Genomic DNA, 20140 nt, shown 5'->3' on the forward strand with positions numbered 1-20140 from the left:
AATTTTTTTTCTGAATACCTAAGTATTTAGGTTCCTCTGGACACTCCCAGCAAAATAATTACCATATTTTTACTCTTCAGTTCTACCCAAGTTGCCTCATTTGTTCAAACTTCCAAAAAAATTAGCCTTCTCCACAGCTGTAAATGATTTCCATTAGTTTTCGCTGTTATGAATGGATCTCTCGCCCATGTTGCCTCAGTGTCCCACAATTCTGCTCTTACTCCCCCTCCCCCCAGGTGGAACAAGTAGGTCCTTTCCTTTCTCCCGACCAACCTTTGCATCCAACACTTCATTCTCTGACATTTTTGCCAACAGCAACGTGATCCCACCACAAATCACCTCTTCCCGTCCCCACCCTTTCTGCTTTCTGAAGAGATCACACCCTCAGCAACTCCTTGGTTTGCTCATCTCTTCCTACTCAAGCCACCCTCTCCACAGGTACCTTACCTCTGAAACCACAGGAGATGCCTTACTTGCCCCCCAACTCCTCCTCACCCCATCCAGGAACTCCAGCAGCCACTCTAGGTTGGACAGAGGTTCACATGTACCACCTCTGAACTCATCTACTGCATTTGATATTCCTGGTGTGGCCTCCTTTACATCAGCAAGACCAAACATTAACTAGACAATGTTTTGCCGAACACTTGCATTTGGTCCGCCTGGGCAAGTTGGATTCCCCAGTTGCTAACCATTGTAATCCCCCTTCCATTCCCATATTGACCATCCTGTCCTGGGCCTCCTTCACTGTTAGAGTGAGGCCACATGCAAACTGGAGGAACAGCACCTCATAGTCTGCTTGGTAGCTTTGAACCTAACGGAACTGAATTCTCCAATTTTAGGTAACAACTGCCCCACCCCCCTCCCCCAGCCCACACATTTGTCACATTTTCCTCTCCTCTCCCCCCAATCCGGAAACGTGGCCAATGGGCAGGACTTTAGGTCAGACTGAAGCGCAGGGGTCTTCATCCCACCCCAGGCTGATGTCCATCTGGCACTGGGGGAGCTCCACGCCGTGGTCAACAAGCACCAGACGGCTTACCCCGAGGCATTTGCCACCATAGCCGGGGTTTTTTAACAAAGCCAACCTTAAGAAATCGCTCCCTAACTCCCACCAAGATGTCTCCTGCAGCAGCAGAGGACCAAACACCCTCGACCACTGCTACACCACCATTAAGGATGCCTATCGTTCTATCCCTCGCCCTCACTTTGGATAATCCGACCATACCGCGGTGCTGCTTCATCCTGCCTACAGGCAGCAATTGAAGAGCGCACCCCCAGAGGTGAGGACAGTACAGAGCTGGTCGGGGGGGGGGGGGGGGGGCAGAGGAACAACCACAGGACTGTTTGGAGTCTGTAGACTGGGCAATGTTCAAGGACTCGGCAACGCACTTGAATGAATACGCCAGTTAAATGCCAATGCCAAAATCTTGACCGTTTGCCACAAAATTCCCACATCTGCTAATTCTATCATCTTCACTGATATATGGCTCAGACTGAAACAGATTGCTTATAACATCCTGAACTGTTGCAAGCATTCAATTACATAGCACATTCAATAGTGTGCTCCTATTCACACCTCTGTAATATTTCAAACCACCAAGCAACTAAATTCATGCCTTTATCACCTTCAGATTTTGATTAATACATTCTTTGTAGCCCAATTCTGGGATGCAAGCAGAAGCCTCCACGTGGCGCATCCCGGGCAATGCTGACGTCAGAAACTGTATCACAGCGACTGACTGAAGTAGCCAATTCTGCAACCACCGACCGTCAACCGTCACTGACCGACTGGAAAGACGTGATATGAAAGATGGCCAGACACGTGGAAGAAGAAGCCCAATTCTCAATGTCCACCATCTAATCGAAGATGACTTTGTTCACGTAAAGTTCCACTGTTTAAAACACATTTTGAACTAAATTCCTCTTTTTTTTTACTACTATATCGGTTCAAATTCTGACTTAAACCTCGTATGTGGATTTAATGTTGAGAAAAATGTATTTCATTATCTTTTCCAGTTTTGTTGCATTTTATTCACGGCAATATTCCCTTTATTCACATTATGTTTTTTACACTGTACGTCTGTATTTCAGCTTATTCTTCTGCTATTGGTTATATTTAGTTTCACAACTTTATTTTTCCCATCAGCAATCCCGTCCCGTTTATTCAGAACTTATTTCCCTTTACTCCAGCCACTCACAAAGCCCTTTAAACGACACTTGGGCTGTTGCATCAACGGTGTTCTATTTTCTATTCTCCAATACCTTTAATAAATCGTTTTCCAGATAATCGATGTGGATACACGATGGCCATTAAATTGAACGCAGTTTCATCTTCTCCACAATTTGTTGTAATATACAAATAATATGAAAGCCTGATATCCTACAAACTTTAATCAGCAGGATAAGTAAGACTACTGACCAAAGATGAGTTTGGAAGTTGACAACCACTACAGGCAATTTAGGAAGGGAGACACACAATGCTGGAGTAACTCAGCGGGACAGGCAGCATCTCTGGAGAAAAGGAATGGGTGACAGAGGTTATAGGGAGAAGGGATGAGAATGGGGTTGGGAGGGAGTGATCGATCAGCCAAGATTGAATGGCGAAGTAGACTCGATGGGCCGAACGGCCTAATTCTACTCGTATCACATGACCTCATAACGTTTGGAGTCGAGACCCTTCTCCAGAGATGCTGCCCGACCCGCTGAGTTACTCCGGCACTTCTTCGGTGTAAACCAACATCAGTAGTAGTTCCTTCCTGCGCTTAGCAAGGGTCCCCGGGCCCGAAACCTCCTCCAGAGATGGTGAGTTACGCCATTACTTTGAAAGGATTTTATTATATATATATTTTTTTGTGAACCGATATCCCGGCAATCCCTTGTGCCTTCTATCCTCGACTTACTGTTGCCTTCCCCCCGAGTGGCGGAGTGTGAGCATCGCCATGATGATGATGGCGGTGGCGGCGGTGGTTGTTGTTGTTGTTGTTGTTGTTGTTGTTCCTCCGATCAGTGGGGCTGATGTCATTGCCCAGCGCCGCGTGTGCGCGTGCGCGTGGGGCTGCCGCTCCACCCTGTCCCACCCCGGGCCCCGCCTCCACCCCCTCGCCCCGCCCTGTCCTGCCAGCCCCGCCCCTCCTCACCCTTCCAGCCCCGCCCTGTCCTCCCAGCCCCGCCCCTCCTCACCCTTCCAGCCCCGCCCCTCCTCACCCTCCCAGCCTCTATAATCTTTGCTCCCAGCCCCGTCCTGTCCTCCCAGCCCCGCCCCTCCGCTCCTCACCCTCCCAGCCCCGCCCCTCCTCACCCAGCCCCGCCCCTCCTCACCCTCCCAGCCCCGCCCCTCCTCACCCTCCCAGTCGAGCCCCTCCTCACCCTCCCAGCCCCGCCCCTCACCCGCTCCAGCCCCGCCCCTCCTCACTCTCCCAGCCCCGCCCCTCCTCACTCTCCCAGCCCCGCCCCTCCTCACTCTCCCAGCCCCGCCCCTCCTCACTCTCCCAGCCCCGCCCCTCCTCACCCTCCCAGCCCCGCCCCTCCTCACCCGCTCCATTCCCCGCTTCACTTCCTCGCCCCCAAGTTCCAACTCCAGTGGGAACCAACGGCCAGAAGCGCTCGTGCGCCGGGGCGGCCACAGACACGGCGCGAGGCTGAGCGCGCAGGGAGCCGCCCCCCCCCCCCTCCCCACACACACACACACGGCGGCCGAGCGGCCATCAGGCAGAGGGGGGGGGGGGGAGGGGGCGGCGGCGCGATGCGAGAGCGAGCAAGGTTGGCAAGGCGAGGCGAGGCGAGGAGTGGGGAAAGTTTGCAGGCTGCACCGGGCTTGGCGCTCGGCTGCGAGGCCGGCAGCGAGCAGCTGCTTGAAGATTTGAGCCACAAAAGAAGGTGCCGGAGTGGAGTGTGGAGTGGGCCTGGCTCCGGCTCCCCTCTCACAGTAGGGAGGGGGGTCGCCCCTGATGTTGGAGGAGCGAGGACAGCCCGTGGCACTTGGCACAACGAGTCCGCCCGCTTGCTATCCCCTGACTGAAGTACTGAAAGTGAGCGGGGCCCACGGTCCACCCCACCCCACCCCACCCCCGGCCTGCTGGTGGGGGGGCGGGGGGTGGCCAGGAGACGTCGGGGCGGCGGCAGGAGCTGGAGGCGGTGTCGAGCCGTGGTGAACTGTGCACTTCATCTGGAGTCGGAGAGCGTCCTCATTCATTCTCCCCGCCACACGGGTAAGTTCCTTCATCCCTCACTCACGCACATTGTGCTGCTCGTTGGGACCGGCGAGGAAAAGGAGACCACCTCTAGGTGTGTTGGAGTGGAAAGTAGACGATGAAGACCGTAATTATGTCCTTAACCTCATTCATTCGCCAGGTAGGTGTCTCAGTCATCTCATTAGAAGTTGATCTACGCGAACATTTGGCAAGTTTAGATTATCAGATCAATTGATGGTGTTTGAAGTCAAACATTCATAGGCTCTCATTACCGTTAGAAAAGTCACGGATGCCTGGATGGAGATCCGATAGTTTAACCGTGTTCCTTCATCTCTGCTAATATATAATATTCCCTTCTACCTCCAGTTAAAAGTGTGAGGAGATCTGTTTATTTTCCCCAAGTACTGAAGCAAAGTTAGGTTTCCAATATTCTGCGCCTCGCAGCTTTTGGTACCAAATCGTTTTTAGTTCCCTGCTGTTTTTTAATTCTTTGCTTGAAGTTAATTTTGAAAGATTACCTTGACGTTAATTATCTAAACTTCACAAACAATCATCTAATCGCTCCACTTGGTTCTCATTCCGGTGATTAGTATTTGTAATAGTGAATATTAGTAAGCGTTGTTTTTTTTATCGTGTCATTTTGATAATTGATAATTGCAGTATATATTTTATCGTGTCATTCTGATAATTGATAATTGCAGTATATATACTTTTGAATTTGTTATATAATAATTCCTTGGACTTGAAGCCTGTCAGGTCAATTTTCTTATTGTGACTTGGAATATTGTTTTAATAGGAATTTATATTTTATAAAATTAATTCATAATTAAAAATGGTAAAAGATGCTTGTAGGTAATTGAGAGTTTAACATTTATTATCAATTATATCATGTTAGTCATTACCACCACACATTGAGTATTCAGATGTCAACATGCAGGTTCAGATCTCTCACACACCAAAATGGGTTTGAAAGGTGCATTACACAGCAGCCTTTTGCCAAACATCTATATAAGTTGCATCTTGCTTGAGTGTGCCCTACAGCACAGATCTTTAATCCAGAGAGTTTTAGATGGCAGTGCTTCATCGTAAACAATTCCTTTTGTTGGATCACTTGACCACAGGATTCCTTATATTGTGTGGTTTTTGGTCTTTTTTAAATATGTGATTCTGGAGTACTAAGTCCTTTGTTATTGTGCTGTTAGAGATGAAATGGTACAGATTCCAATGCATCACTCTGCTTATTATAATGAGGGATTGCATGAATTGGAAAACTATGAAACCCATCTTTGATTACGGAATGTACTTTTGGAAACTGATTAAGACCAGTACTAATCGATTCTTCAAACTTATGGTTTGAAGACGAAGAGGGAGAAATTAATAAAGGTGTCACAACTTGAGAAAACTTGGTGTTCTGCTTCAGTTACTGCCAGTAATGCTTATCGTTCATCTTACCAGATCAATGAATGGCATTTGAAGTCCAAAATGTATCGGGTCGACAGATCTCTGAGGTGAACTCTGTGTTCAAACAGGCTCAAGAATTGCTGTGCAGCAAATGACCCATTGGGGTCTGATCTGTGCTGTACTTTGGAGGGAGGTCCCTGATGAGTAACTGAGCAGGTCTGGCAGCTTCTCTGGAGAAAGTAGATAGGTGACGTTTTGGGTCGGGACTGGTTTTGGGTCAAGACCCTTCTTCAGACTGGTCTGAAGAAGGGTCCCAACCCAAAACGTCTCCTATCCATTTTTTCCAGAGATGCTGCCAGACTGGGCGAGTTGTGTCTGACCCAAAACATAACTGTTTCTCTTGTCATTGACACTGCATGACTTGCTGAATATGTTCAGCATTCTGTCTTTGTGTCACTAAGGTGAATCTTTGTTGAACTCCCTGTAACTTGTCTTTGCTTTGAAAGACTTGCACACAATATTCTAGGCCCAGTGCCCCATTTATAATTGCAGTAAGATGATATTATGACTTTGAACTTATTGCAATAAAGTCCAGTATGTAGTATACTTTCATAAATGTTTATACCTGATTGCTAAGAGAGCTTGGATCTTCTCAACACTTGTACTTTTTAATCTCCCATATTTAAAAACAAATAATGAGAAAATCAATTGTTGTACCAAAGTGGATGATTTTGCATTTTTCCATGTTGTGTTCGATTAAACCATGTCCGTGCTATGCTTCAGGGGTAATGCCGGATTCGGCAGTGACCACACCGACACTCGCAGGAAGGTGAACTTGCATGATCGGTTTCATTTACAGTGCCAGGACCACATAGGGGAGTTATCCCTCGTCATCGGGGCACATGTGTAGTGGTGCTGGTGGCTTATCCCAGTCGCTCAGTCCTGGTATTGAAGGCGTGGTGATCTCTGGCTTCATCCTGCAGTTCACCCTTGCGACGACAGGAAATGCTGGCGGCCTCGGGTTTATCCTGGCAGCTCGGCTTTTGGGCTTGAAGAGGCGGCACTGGTGTTCTCTGGCTTATCCTGGCAGTTCAGACTTTGCCTCCGTGTGTGGGTGCAGTCCCTCGTTGTCCAGAGACAGGAAGAGGCACTGCCATCTCAGGCTTGCCCCGGCGCTATGTCTTATCCAAAGTAGAAGCGTGGTTGTCTAGGACTTCTTCCTGGCAGGCCAGTCTTGACCACACGGTGGTGTTGGTGGTCTTCCTCGGTCCTGCAACAGGGGGCAAGCAGCTAGCAGGGAGACATTCCATTTTCTCTCCTTTCCGATAAGTAGGTGGTAGACGGGGTTTAGGTGGGTTAATCCAATGTCAGCTAATTGGACCCACATGTTACCAGCGATGCTGAGGATTGGCCTCTCCTGGCCTGTCTGCCAGTGATGGGAATCAGAGCGCATCCAAGGAGGAGGGCAGGGGTGCTCTTACACTTACTGTATCCTCCACAAATTTCTCACTGTCGGGCAGCTTTTTATATCACTCGTCAACTTGGATATATCGTACTTTGTACTCTCATTCAAATTGGTAATATAGATCATGATCAACTAAAACCTCAGAACAGATCCCTGTAGGACATTTGTCAAAATCTTGCAACCCATGAATTGCCTTTTTGTTCCTACTCAATGTTTTCTGTCCATTAACCAATGTTCATTTTGCACAGTATGATGTACTTTAATCTCTTGTGTGGCATCTTATCAAAGGTTGTCCAGAAAAGACCTGCGATCACCCTGCACACTAACACTATCCTCGACACTGGGGACAATTTACAATTTTACTGAAACCAGTTAACCTACAAACCTGTACATCTTTGGTGTGGGAGGAAACCAGAGTTCCTAGTGAAAACATACACGGTCACAGCGAGAACATACAAACTCAGTACAGACATCACGCGTAGTTAGGAACAGAACCGGGTCTCTTGAGCTGCAAGGCAGCAACTCTACCACTGCACGACTGTGCGGTCCTAATTCTGTTGGGCCCAAAACACCCAAATAGCTTTGTTGAACATGATTTTACTTTCATAAATCCATGTTGACTCTGCCTGATTTCATATTTTTTCTTAAGTGCCTTGTCACTATATAATGGATACCAAGCACTTTCCCACAACCTATGTCAGACATTGTTTCCTGTTTTCCCTCTCTTGTTAATAGTGACAACTGCATATAAGCCCCCACAGTGACACCTGTTTGCTTGTGAGTAGTCGCCCAAAGAGTCGTACCTTTTTCAGATCGTCGCTGGATTTTCAACATTTTCAACATTTTCGGCGACCTGCTGCAACTATGACAGGTGCCGTCAGTCGTCCAAAAAAATTGCGTAAGTGGGACAGGTCCTTTATGGAAATCATGACATTAGAGATGCGTCTAACATGGGAACATAAATGATATAGATGGCAAATTAAATGAGCAATATTGAGTGGAAGCTGAATTTCAGGAGTGCGTATTTGTCTAGGTCAGTATGTTGAGAAACCAAAGAAATGAGTTAAGTGGAAAGGTTATTGGTGAAGCATTCCGACCCCAAATGCTTGCCCTATCCATGTTCTCCAGTGATGCTGCTTGACCTGCTGAGTTACTCCAGCACTTTGTCTTGTTTAAACTAGCACCTGCAGTTCGTTGTTCCAACAGGTTATTGGTGATCTTGGAGTTAGGAAAGAGTGAGCGTTTTGATGACAATTAAAAAAAAAAAAAAAATGTAAATGTGAATGTGAAACCAGTCTTTAACTTGATTAAAACGAACTGAGCCTAACTGGCTATGTAGAGTTTCTACAAGAATATAAAATTGAAAAGGTTAGCAGAAGTTAATGTGGATCCCTTGCAGACAAAAGCAGGAGAAATTATAATGGGGAATAAAGAAAAGGCATTGAAATTAAACAATGATTTTGTGTCTGTCTTAATGAAATGCATATAGGGGAAAACTACAGGTCCATGTAAAGCAAAGAAATTCGCTTGGTTAAAAAACTAACAGGATTCAATCTATAAATCCCTTGAACCAGATGGCCTGCACCCAAGAGTTTTGGATGAGATGCGTATGGTGATAATTGATTACTGGTTATATCTTCCAATCTTGCATAAATTCTCATAGATTGTAAGGTAGCAAATGTAAATGCACTTTTTTTTAAATGGAGTGGAAAAAAGAGAATGGAAGATTAGTTAGCCTGTTATCAATAGCAGCAGTAATGTTAGAATGTATTCCAAAGGAATAGTTGTTATTGTGCAAGTGCCAAACAAGATTAATTAAGCAAAATTAGAACATGGAGTATCAGGGACTATATGCTGCGTGGATTGAGAATTGGTTAACAGACAGAAACTCAGTAGAATAAAGACTCTACATCTGCTCTACATTGGTAAGACCAAGCGCAGGCTTGGCGATCGCTTCGTCCAAAACCTCCACTCGGTTCGCACTAACCAACCTGATCTCCCGGTGGCCCAGCACTTCAACTCCCCGTCCCATTCCGAATCCGACCTTTCTGTCCTGGGCCTCCTCCATGGCCAGAGTAAGTCGCACCACAAATTGGAGGAGCGGCACCTCATATTTCGCTTGGGCAGTTTACACCCCAGCGGTATGAACATTGACTTCTTCAATTTCAGGTAGTCCTTGCTTTCTCCCTCCTTCCCCTCCCCTTCCCAGCTCAGCCATAGCCTACTGTCTCCGCCTTTTCCTTTCTTCTTCCCGCCCCCCCTCCTCCCACCTCCACATCAGTCTCGACCCGAAACGTCACCTATTCCTTCGCTCCATAGATGCTGCCTCACCTGCTGAGTTTCTCCAACATTTTTGTCTACAGTAGAATAAAGAAGTAATTTTCAGGTTATGAAGATGTGACTTGTTGAGGTGCTGCAGAGATCGATGCTGGGGCTCTAGCTGGCAGTGATTTGGATGAGGGAAATCTGTGTTGAAGTTACAGGGTGGCTGATATGCAAAGCTAAATGATAATGTGGGCCGTGAAAAGGATGCAGAGTGACTTTGGGGGATGTATTTGGGTAAGGTAAGTGTACACATGCCTGACATGGAATATATAGTGTGTGGGAAAAATCAAAAAATGGATGATCTTCCTCTTTGGTAGAGGATAAAAAAGGGCAGAGAGTATTTCCTTTGAACGATGTTTTGTTCAGTTGCACTTTAATTTCTTCTCAAATTGCGAAATGTTGACATGCATGTTCACTTAGTAATTAGGAAGACAAATTATATGTTTAATTTTCTGCAAAAAGATTTGAACACAAGAATAGATCCATCTCAATTAAACTCTTGAGCACCCATATGACCCCATCTGGAATGTTATGTGCAAGGCTTGTCTCCCTATTTAAGGAAGGATGTACTTGCAAAGTTATATTGGATTAGTTCTTGGGATGGCATTTTAGTCATACTAGACTAAGTGGGACCCGTTGGGTCCCAGTCACACGGGAGGCCTGTTCCCCCCCCAACGCAACCTATTCCCCAATGCAATATTCCACCACTCACCCGTTCCCCCAAAGCAATATTCCACAACTCGGGGGAGGGGGTGTGGGGGAGGAGGGTGTGTGGGGGAGGAGGGGATGGTGTGGGGTGTGAGAGGGGGAGGTGGGGGAAGGGGAATGTGGGTGTGGGGAGGGGGAGTTCGCACTCTGCTCACCCCGCACCTTCAGCTTTCGGCCTCATGCAGCAGATCCAGGTTCCACTCCGGCTTCAATCAGAGGCTTCCGGATCAACTCAGCAGCTTCCGGCTGGCCGTGCTGGTCGCCGCAGAAGCAGCCCAGAGGCTGCACACTCTCCGCAGGCTGCACACTCTCCGCGAGCTGCTGACTCTCCACAAGCTGCTCAACACGCTGCGCCCCTTCAGCTTTTTATTCTCCTCGCCACAGCGGGTTCCGGAATGGGCGGTTTTTACGATTTTTAAACCTTCATAACATTTGCACTAGTTCACCGATCAGAACAAAACTTATTTGACTTGCAGCAGAGTAGAATGGTGAATAAGGTGGCAAAAAATCGTAGCGCTACGGGGATCGTTTTTGTGCAAATTTAAATACAACGCAGTCCGGAAGTGGCCAAGATCAGAGTTTTAGTAATAGTATAGATTAGAAGGTTCACCCAGCAACTAGGAAGACAAATGGTATGTTGACGTTTACTGTAAAAAAACTGAATACAAGAGTAGATCCTTCTTAATTCATCTATAGACCACCAATATGACCCATCAGGAATATTGTATAAATAGACTTGTCTCCATATTTAAGGAAAGATATACATGCAAAGTTTCACTAAGTTAGTTCGTGGGTTGGCATGTTTGTCATATTTGAAGAGATTAAGTAGATTAGGTCTGAACACTCGACTTTAGAAAAATTTGAATTATCTTCTTGAGATCTACAACAATCATAAGAGGTTGGATAGGGTAGATGAGTATTATCTTTCTTGAAGGTGCTATGGTGTCCAAAGGTAGGGCACAATTTTTTTACTAAAAGGTCTGCCATCCCAAACAGATGGGAGGAAATGGCTTCACCCAAGAGTGGCATTTCTATGGAATCCACTATCCCATGAGGTTTATGTCTTAATCGCTGAGCAAAAAGATAGATTGATTTTTTTATATAAAGGGAATCGCAAAAGCAGTGCGAGATAAAAATAAGTCATGGTCTAACGGAATGCAGAGCATGCATGAAAGGATGAATCACCAAATCCTAGTTATATTTCATGTTCCCGGTGACATTTTTGTCTGCATTGAGGTATACCTAGTTTTTAATAGTAAAGGTGCTGGAGTGCTGAAAGATGTGTAAGTTTGCCTTTTCATCACCTTGCAGTATAGAAAAAGGCTATTTAGCTCATAAAGTTGGCTCTTTGGCCCATCTAGTTTATTTTGGCACCTAGCATCCCGACAGTTGCATTTCTCCCACTTCCCTGTAACCTACTATTTCTCGCCTGCCTATTAACTCGCCCTGATTTGCCTTTGTGCAAGGAAATATTTTCTGAAATCACCGATGAATAGGTTAAAGTTATGTATTGATTTATTATTCTCACATGTATTGAGATACAGTGAAAATTTTTGTCTGCATACTATTTAGTCGCATCATACATTACATGAGTAAAATCACGCTATACACAAATACAAGAAGTATTGCAAATAGACAAATACCAGAGTGCAAAATATAGTGTTAATATTAGTGCAGGAGCTGCATTGAGGTAGGTTGAGTGCTTGATTTGCTTGGAAACTTTCCTGAGGCAGAATGAAATGTAGATGTAGTTGATGGGGAGGTTGTGGTGGGAAAGGGGAGGTGCTGGTTTGTGTGAAGGACTGGGCTACATCCACAACTCTGCAATTTCTTAAATCCATAATTAGTCTTTTAGTCCAGGCAACTTTCTGGTGAATTTCCTCCATACTCGCTCCAGAACAACCACATATTTCCACGACTGGGGCAACTGGAGCTGCACACAATATTCCAGGTGCAATCTAATAAATATTTTGTAAAGTTTTACCTGTTATATCCTCTGCCTAAACCCATGAAGCCAAAGATGATATACCACCTTCATTACCCTATCTACCTAGGTTCCAACTTTAAGGGGAATATAAATGTGTTCCCCAAGATCCCTCTGTTCATAAAAAATCCTTGGTGCCTAACTATTTATTGTATATCACCTCCCATATTGAACATCACCTTCCATCATCAATTTGAATTCCATTTGCTCAAATCCTGCAGTAGTCTTGGACAACCTTTCTCACTATCCACATCACCATCAATTTTGTGTCATCTGCAAACATAAATATACATGTATATATTACTAAAACTCTCATCTTGTTTGATTGGAAATCTGTGAGTGAGTGGGATCCAGAAATTACACCAAAACAGCACACGATAGCGCTATAATTTTTGCACCACCTTACTTACAATTGTCTTGTGGTGTGCTTTCAACAAGTTTTGTTCATATTGATGTTGTATTTTACAATTTATTCACATTTTCAACTTTACAAAATGCAGTTTGAGAAAGTATGACTTGAACTGCAGTGGCAGTTGCTGGCAGTTACAGCTATGATGTCACAATGGGATCTCATTTACATAACCTGCTGTGAACAGTCTTCCAGCCTGCCATTCTAGAATTTTCCTTGTGGGAGATGAGCACTGCCTCCGCAAACCTGAGGTTTAATTTACTAAAAAACATTGTGGTTTTCATTGTGGTGGGGGGGGGGGAGTGGAGGAATAAGGGACAGGTTTAATTTACAAAAAAATATTCAAGATTTTCATTGTGTGGGGGTGGGGGGGAATGGGCGGGAGGTAAGTGCCAACGCCGGGTGACTGGTGGAAATGGGTTGCGTTGGGGGGACGGGTGAGTGGTGCAATATTGCATTGCGTTGGGGAGTAGGGGGCCCAGCAGGTCCGACTTGGTCCAGTATCTTCTATCTATATTACTAACAGTCTGATCTTGACTGCTTTTGGCTCGCTATGGTGGGATTTCCGAGAGAACGCCGCCACCTACTGCCGTCATTTTTGGCCACCTCGTTCAGAGCCCCCCTCCGCCTTCCGGGACCGGAGGATTTTTCCCATCGATGAAAAATCAGAGAGATATTAATGTTTTTTAAAAATTCCCCATTCTCTCTGCTGGGGAGTGAGACTATAAAACCCGGAAATGTAGTCCCTCACTCAGTCTCTGCCAGACCCAGGAAGCGAGAGGGTCATGGCTCTCTGAGCTGCGAATAACGCTGAACGCACGTCTACTCCACGGTGAGTCCCCTCGATGCGGCTGTAAGGTGGCTGCAGCCCAATTGTTTGCCTCGCCTTTTTAACAAGTTTGTGTTCACAAAATGAATTTTGGTTGTCGGGTGGCTGCTGCCCAATTGTTTGCCACGCCTTTTAAAAAGGTTTGTGTTCACAAAACGAATTTTGGTTGTCAGGTGGCTGCTGCCCAATTGTTTGCCTCGCCTTTTAAAAAAGTTTGTGTTCACAAAATGAATTTTGGTTGTTGGGTGGCTGCAGACAAATTGTTTGCCTTGGCTTGGCTTTTAAAATCGGTGCAACAGTTGGCTGCCAGCCCAAGAATCCATTCTGCCCACAATGTCTATTCTAGCCCTCCCCCCCCCCCCCACTTAGTCTAGTATATTACTAAAAGTGTGTGTGTGTGTGATGTTGTGCTTCTATGACATTTCGTTCAGATTGATGTTATACTTTGCTAATTATTAACATTTTCAACTTTACAAAATGCAGTTTGAGAAAGAATGACTTCCACTCTGCAGTGGCAGTTGCTGGCAGTCACAACTATGACGGCACGATGGAATCTCATTTACATAACTTCCCGTGAACAGTGCTCCACCCGACAATGACATCACAATAGCATCTCATTTACATAAACTGCCTTTCAACAGTTTTCACCCAGTGCAATGACAGATTTGTTGCATTGCTGTAAGGAGAGGGAGGGAGTGGGGGAGGGGGAGAAATGTTATTTAAACATTGTGTTTAGTGGGGGAGTGCAATAGGGGAGAGGTGAGAAGTGGGGGAGCGGGAGAAGAGGAGGGGAGGGAGTGTTGGGGGTTGAGGGCAAATGAGTTGTGCCTGTGCAGTTGGGGGAATATTGCGTTGGGGGAAGGGGGCCCAACGGTTCCCACCTGGTTTAGTATATAATATGTTATGTCAGTTTGCCTAGTACTCATTTACATTATATCGAAATAATAAATTTGGATGTATTTGGGAAGCTTTAATGTCCTAATTGAATACAGTTAAATATTCTCAAACTGTCCATAAAGCAATAATGTGAAATGCAAAGGAATTAAATGTAACTATAAAATTATCATCGAATTAAGATTATAAATGATGGGCAGGGGATGAACAGATCCCCTGAAAGATCCCCTGAGATGGGAGGGGGAGGGGGGGGGGGGGTGAAATACTAAACATTTCTCATCCATTTTCACTGAGTACAAGATCATAGATGCCAAGGAATTAAGCTTTTAGATCATATACGAATTGCCAACGAGGAGTTATTGTAGTTTTGTTGTGCAGTAAGGTATATAATCCCCAGAGCCTGACCAAGTGCATTCTCAGACCTTGTGGGAAGATAAGGAAGAAATTGTGGGGTCACTTGCAGAGATATTTACATAATTATTGGCCACTAGTGAAGTTCCAATTTCCATACAGTATAGTTCTATGATTCTATGCAAGGTTCGCATTCAGGAGACCATGCTGGTGTTTGTATCCAAAACAATTCCAATTTGCAACAACTTTAAAGCTGCCCTCCAAGTGAAGGCTTGGGTGTTTTTTGGTAAATAATTAATTGGTAATTTGAACGAATTGTGTACTTTATCTTGAGCATTAAAGTTTTAAATTATTTGAAATGTTACAATAAGTAAATAGGTGGCAGATCGTAACTCTTCATCCTCATCTTGGGAAGTGACAATTATTAGCTAATTAATATTGAATATCAATTAATATATAAAGAGGAAAAAAACTTCTGGGGATCGAGAAAAATATTAGCATTCGATTCCTGTTGTACTTCCAATATATTTGCAAAATTTTAATAAATCTTTTCACCACCTTGGGAAGATCAATTCAATGGTTCTTCGGCACTTCATTGTCACATTTACCTAGGTACATCGAAATTATCTTTTGCATACCATTCAGTAAATCTTTACCTAGCCTAATCATATTTAACTGTGTAAGAGTAGTAGCTTACACTGAGGTGGAACAAATGAGCCGACAGTGTTCCACAACACCATCTCGCATCCTTCAGGTTTGAAAGTTTTTAAAAATGTAGAAACTTATTTTTGCCTTAAAGGCAGTTGTACTGGTGGCAGCGCTGGGCTGGAGTAGTAGGGTCGTCGGCCTGGCCTGGCGATGTTGTTGCTAACTGACTTGATATTCAGCAATTTAATTTATCTTGAGAAATGATCAGTGGGCCAGATCCCACTGGCTGGTTATTGTTGCCCATAGCAATTGCACATAGTCCTCCTGTGCCAAAACCTTTCTTGTATTGATGAATAAAGGGGGAACTGGCGCGAGGGGGGGATTTGTAACTTTGTAAGCGTCCTTTATGGGCGACTATTTGCATACAGTGGCAAGATATGCAAGCAAAGAATTTCACTGTGACTTGTCACATGTGACAATGTATCCAAATACAGTAATGGCATTTGACAGTGTCACACAATAGAACTTGTTTTTGAGATCTTATGAATTATATAATCATCTGCTGAAATAAACACTGTGTAGGGCTGTAAAGCGCTTTTATGGAATAGATGTGGAATATGGAGTTACCCAGTCACATTCGCTCTGGTCTTGGAATATGTCATGAAATGCAGCTTTCAAGAAACTGTTGCTTCATGTTAATCTTTGTCTGGACCATGTAAGATCCAGATACAGAAAAATCCAGTGCATTCATAGGATGCAAAATAACTACCGTACCATTTTCTTGACGATGTTGAATTAATTAAGTTAATCCTTGACAATTTTCTCTTGTCTCCAACTAGGTCCCTTTATTTAAAAAAAAATCAGGATAATGTTTTTGTAAAAAGGATTTATAATGGATATTTTATTATTAATTCACATATGAACTGAGCACATTACATTTTAAATGCCTATTGCAGTGCTCCCCCACTCACCCCCCCCCCCCCCCCCCCCACCCTCTCCAGAAAAAAGTAACTAGATGTTAGTAAATCACACTGTTTAGTTTATTGTCATGTATACTGAGGTACAGTGGAAAGCTTTTGTTGCATGCTAAGCAGTCAACAGAAAGACAAATCATGATTACAATCGAGCCATTTACTGTGTATAGATACATGATAAGCGAATAATGTTTAGTGCAAGGTAAAGCCAGCAAAGTTTGATCAAACAGTCCAAGGTTCACCAATGAGGTAGACAGTAGTTCAGCACTGCTCACTCTGTTGTGACAGGATGATTCAGTTGCCTGATAATAGCTGGGAAGAAGCAGTCCCTGAATCTGGATGTGTGCGTTTTCACACATATACCTCTATACCTCTTGCCTATGGGAGGAGGGAGTGGCCAGGGTGCAACTTGCCCTTAATTATGCTGGGAGACTTGCCAAGGCAGCGTGAGGTATGAATGGAGTCAAAAGAAGGAAAATTGGTTTGTGATGGTTTGGGCTGCATCCACAATTTCTTGTGGTCTTGGATGGAGCTGTTCCCGAACCAAGCTGTGATAGATCCTGATAAAATGCTATTTATGGTACATCTGTAGAAGTTGATGATAGATGTAGGGGCCATGCTAAACTTCCTAAGCCTTCTAATGAACTAGAGGTTTTTGGTGTGCTTTCATGGTAAATATGTGTGGTCCAGGAAGTGGGTTTGCTGGCATTGCCAGCAGTTGCTATGAAGGTAGTGTCAGCTTATCTTGAACTTTTGCACAGTAATAATAAAGGAACAGCAATTACATGTTCAAATCAGGATGGTGTGCAAGATTGAGGGGAACTTGAGCAGGGTAATGATTCCATGCTTCCTTGCTGTTTTTGGATGGACGAGGTGTGCTTGGGAGAATTAGTCAAGAAGCTGTTCCAGTTATTGTAATGATGTATTGATATTAGGAGTCTATTTTTAAGGTGCAGTATGCCTGCTTCATCAGTAGCTCTGGTTTTGAATGGGATGATGTTGAGCTTTGTGTTGCGTTGTTTTCCATTCAGGCATGGTTACATTCTTGACTGTGTTGCAGGCAGTCATAAAGATTTGTTGTAACTTAGGAGTATAAATGTGAACATTGTGATGGAAAAAGCTGTTCAGGGCTCCCTTACATGCAGTAAGAATTTTGTTTCCTATTGTATATTGTTTCAACAGATCTTTATGCATAGTTCAAGTCAAGTTTGTTGTCACGTGCACAAGCATGGTGAAGTACAGGTACAATGAAAACCTTATTTGCAGCAACATCAATGGCACATAGATTCGGACAACACACAAAAGATAAATTAAATAAATTTTAGTTTAGTTTATTTAGTTGAGAGACACAACGCCTTCGGCCCACCGAGTCCATGCCAATCAGTGATCCCCACATTTTAACACTATCCTACACACACTAGGGACAACTTATATATATAGAAAACCAATTAACCTACAAACCTGGACATCTTTGGAGTGTGGGAGGAAACCAAAGATCTCTGAGAAAACCCACGTGGTCACTGGGAGAATGTACAAACTCTGTACAGACAGCACCAGTCTAAGTAGTGTAAGAGTTGTTCTTTAGTGTTCCGTTGGCAAAATGAGATTAGGATTATGGGTGTACATGTCATTTCAAGAATCTGGTGATTGTAGGAAAGCAACTGTTCCTGAACCTGGAGGTGTGGGACTTTGAGCCCTTGTACCTTCTGCCTGACAGTAGCAGCGAGAAGCGGGCTTTACCCAGGTGGTGTGGATCTTTTAGATAGAAGCTGCCCCTTTTGATTCTTGAGACAGCGCTTTGTGTGGCTGGTTTCGATAGTGGAGATGGCTGTGCCAGTGATGGACCAGGCTGAATCCATATTTCTTTGCAGCTTGTTCCTATGTACTAGAAATGCCGTACAGAGCCATGATATAAAAGTCAAGATACTCTCTACAGTGCACCTGTAGAAGTTTGTTAGAGTAATTGGTGTCATGCCAAATGTCTTTAATCTGCTAAGAAAATAGAGGCACTAGCACACATCACACTCTATGTGCTAGGACAGATCATCTGACATATTAATGCCGAGGGACTTGAAGGTGCTTATTTTCTCCACTTCCAATCCACCAATGAAAATTAACTAATAATCCTGGCTTCCTCTTTCTGAAGTCAACGTTTTTTCCCTTGGTTTTGTTGACATTGAGCCGTTATTATGACACCACTCAACCAGGTGTTCTATCTCTCTTCTGTATGTTGACTCATTATCACTGGTGATTTGGCCAACAACAATGCAGATTGCTTAGAACTGCATTTAACCACACAGTCATGGGTGTAAAGAGAATTGAGTCTGGGGTTAAACAGGCAGACTTGACGTGCACCTGTGTTGAACATCATTGAGGAGAAGTCGTTGTTTACCAATCCGTATTGATTGACGTCAGCTGATGAAGTCAAGGATCTAGTTGCAAAGGAAGGTATAAAGGCCCAAGTCCTGGAGCTTGGTGATGAGTTTGGTGAGGATGATAGTGTTGAAAGCTGTGCTGCAGTCAATGAACAGCAGCCTGATGTATGCATTTGTGGGTTTTTTTCACTTTTTTAAGCAATATGTTTATTAGATTTATATTGGGTGGACGTGCAGATGAGGAAACCGCTAAAGTTTTTAATTCATCAGCTCTTCAATGTAATTAACTTTTATGCATTAATTTAGAAGTCGTTTTAAGTCAACAAGCTTTAAGCAGCTTGGTGCACATACTGAATATTACACACATTACACATATTACACACATTCAGTATTATATGTTCTTGTGGACAAAGGAAATGCAAACATTTTGATGAGTGACATTATGTAATTTTGGTGCAGCTCACATTAGCTCTTATGCACAAAAGTTCTATAAATGGATATGTACTGTGGTTAGTCATTTTTGGTCAACAAGAAGGGATAGTGATGACTATTCCGTTTTTTGTGATCTGTCAAGATAATTTTATTCTGCTACATCCACATAATCATTTGACAATGTTACACATTTATTTTTTTTCTTTACTGGCACCAAACTTGTGGGTGTAAATGATGTTCAAGGCCTTTTTTAATAAGCGAAACATACTCTTGTCTTTCTAGTCAGGCTTCATTCCAGTTTGAATTGCGTTTACATTGAATTGCATTAAGAAATTGAGACTGGTCAAGAATAAGATGGTGGCATATGGCAGTTGTAGGCAGCTGGGATCAAGTCTATCCCTGGAGGAGTTTCGGGAACTAAGGAGCATGATAAAGAAGGAAATCGTGAGGGCAAAAAGGGGACTGGAGATAGCTCTGGCAGATAATATTAAGGATAATCACAAGATTTTATATGTCCATTAATGGAAAAAGGGTAAGCAGAGAGATAATGGGGCCCCTCAGGAGTCAAAGCTGTCAACTCTGTCAAGCCACAGGAGATGGGCAAGGTCCTCAATTAGTATTTTTCCTCTTTTTTTCTGTGGAAGAAGACATGAGGACCATGGAACTTGGGGCAGTCAATGGAAGTAGGCATGCAGGTGCAGCAGGCAGTGAAGAAAGCGAATGGTATGTTAGCATTCATAGCAAAAGGATTTGAGTATAAGAGCAGGGAGGTTCTACTGCAGTTGTACAGGGTCTTGGTGAGACCACACCTGGAGTATTGCGTGCAGTTTTGGTCTCCTAATCTGAGGAAAGACATTCTTGCCATAGAGTGAGTACAGAGAAGGTTCACCAGACTGATTCCTGGGATGGCAGGACTTTCATATGAAGAAAGACTTGATAGACTCGGCTTGTACTCGCTAGAATTTAGAAGATTGAGGGGGGATCTTATAGAAACTTACAAAATTCTTAAGGGGTTGGATAGGCTAGATGCAGGAAGATTATTCCCGATGTTGGGGAAGTCCAGAACAAGGGGTCACAGTTTAAGGATAAGGGGGAAGTCTTTTAGGACTGAGATGAGAAAATCATTTTGTACACAGAGAGTGGTGAATCTGTGGA

General features: G+C 44.1%; 1 protein-coding gene across 3 annotated transcripts in view; it reads left to right on the forward strand.

The window, feature by feature from the left end:
* Positions 1-4102: 4102 nt before the first annotated feature.
* Positions 4103-20140, forward strand: part of LOC116970895 (F-box/WD repeat-containing protein 7-like) — a 102502-nt gene continuing 86464 nt past the window's right edge. For 2 of the 3 annotated variants that reach the window (XR_004411349.1, XM_033017552.1), the window contains exon 1: positions 4103-4350. Coding sequence is in view for 1 of the 3 variants with exons in the window: in XM_033017552.1 (XP_032873443.1) it covers positions 4309-4350 (42 nt within the window). In the remaining 2 variants the exon portion in view is untranslated. The remainder of the gene's footprint in view (positions 4351-20140) is intronic. The other variant, XR_004411347.1, reaches the window with a different exon arrangement.

This window comes from Amblyraja radiata, chromosome 1 (genome assembly GCF_010909765.2).
Source record: "Amblyraja radiata isolate CabotCenter1 chromosome 1, sAmbRad1.1.pri, whole genome shotgun sequence".
NCBI lineage: Eukaryota > Metazoa > Chordata > Chondrichthyes > Rajiformes > Rajidae > Amblyraja > Amblyraja radiata.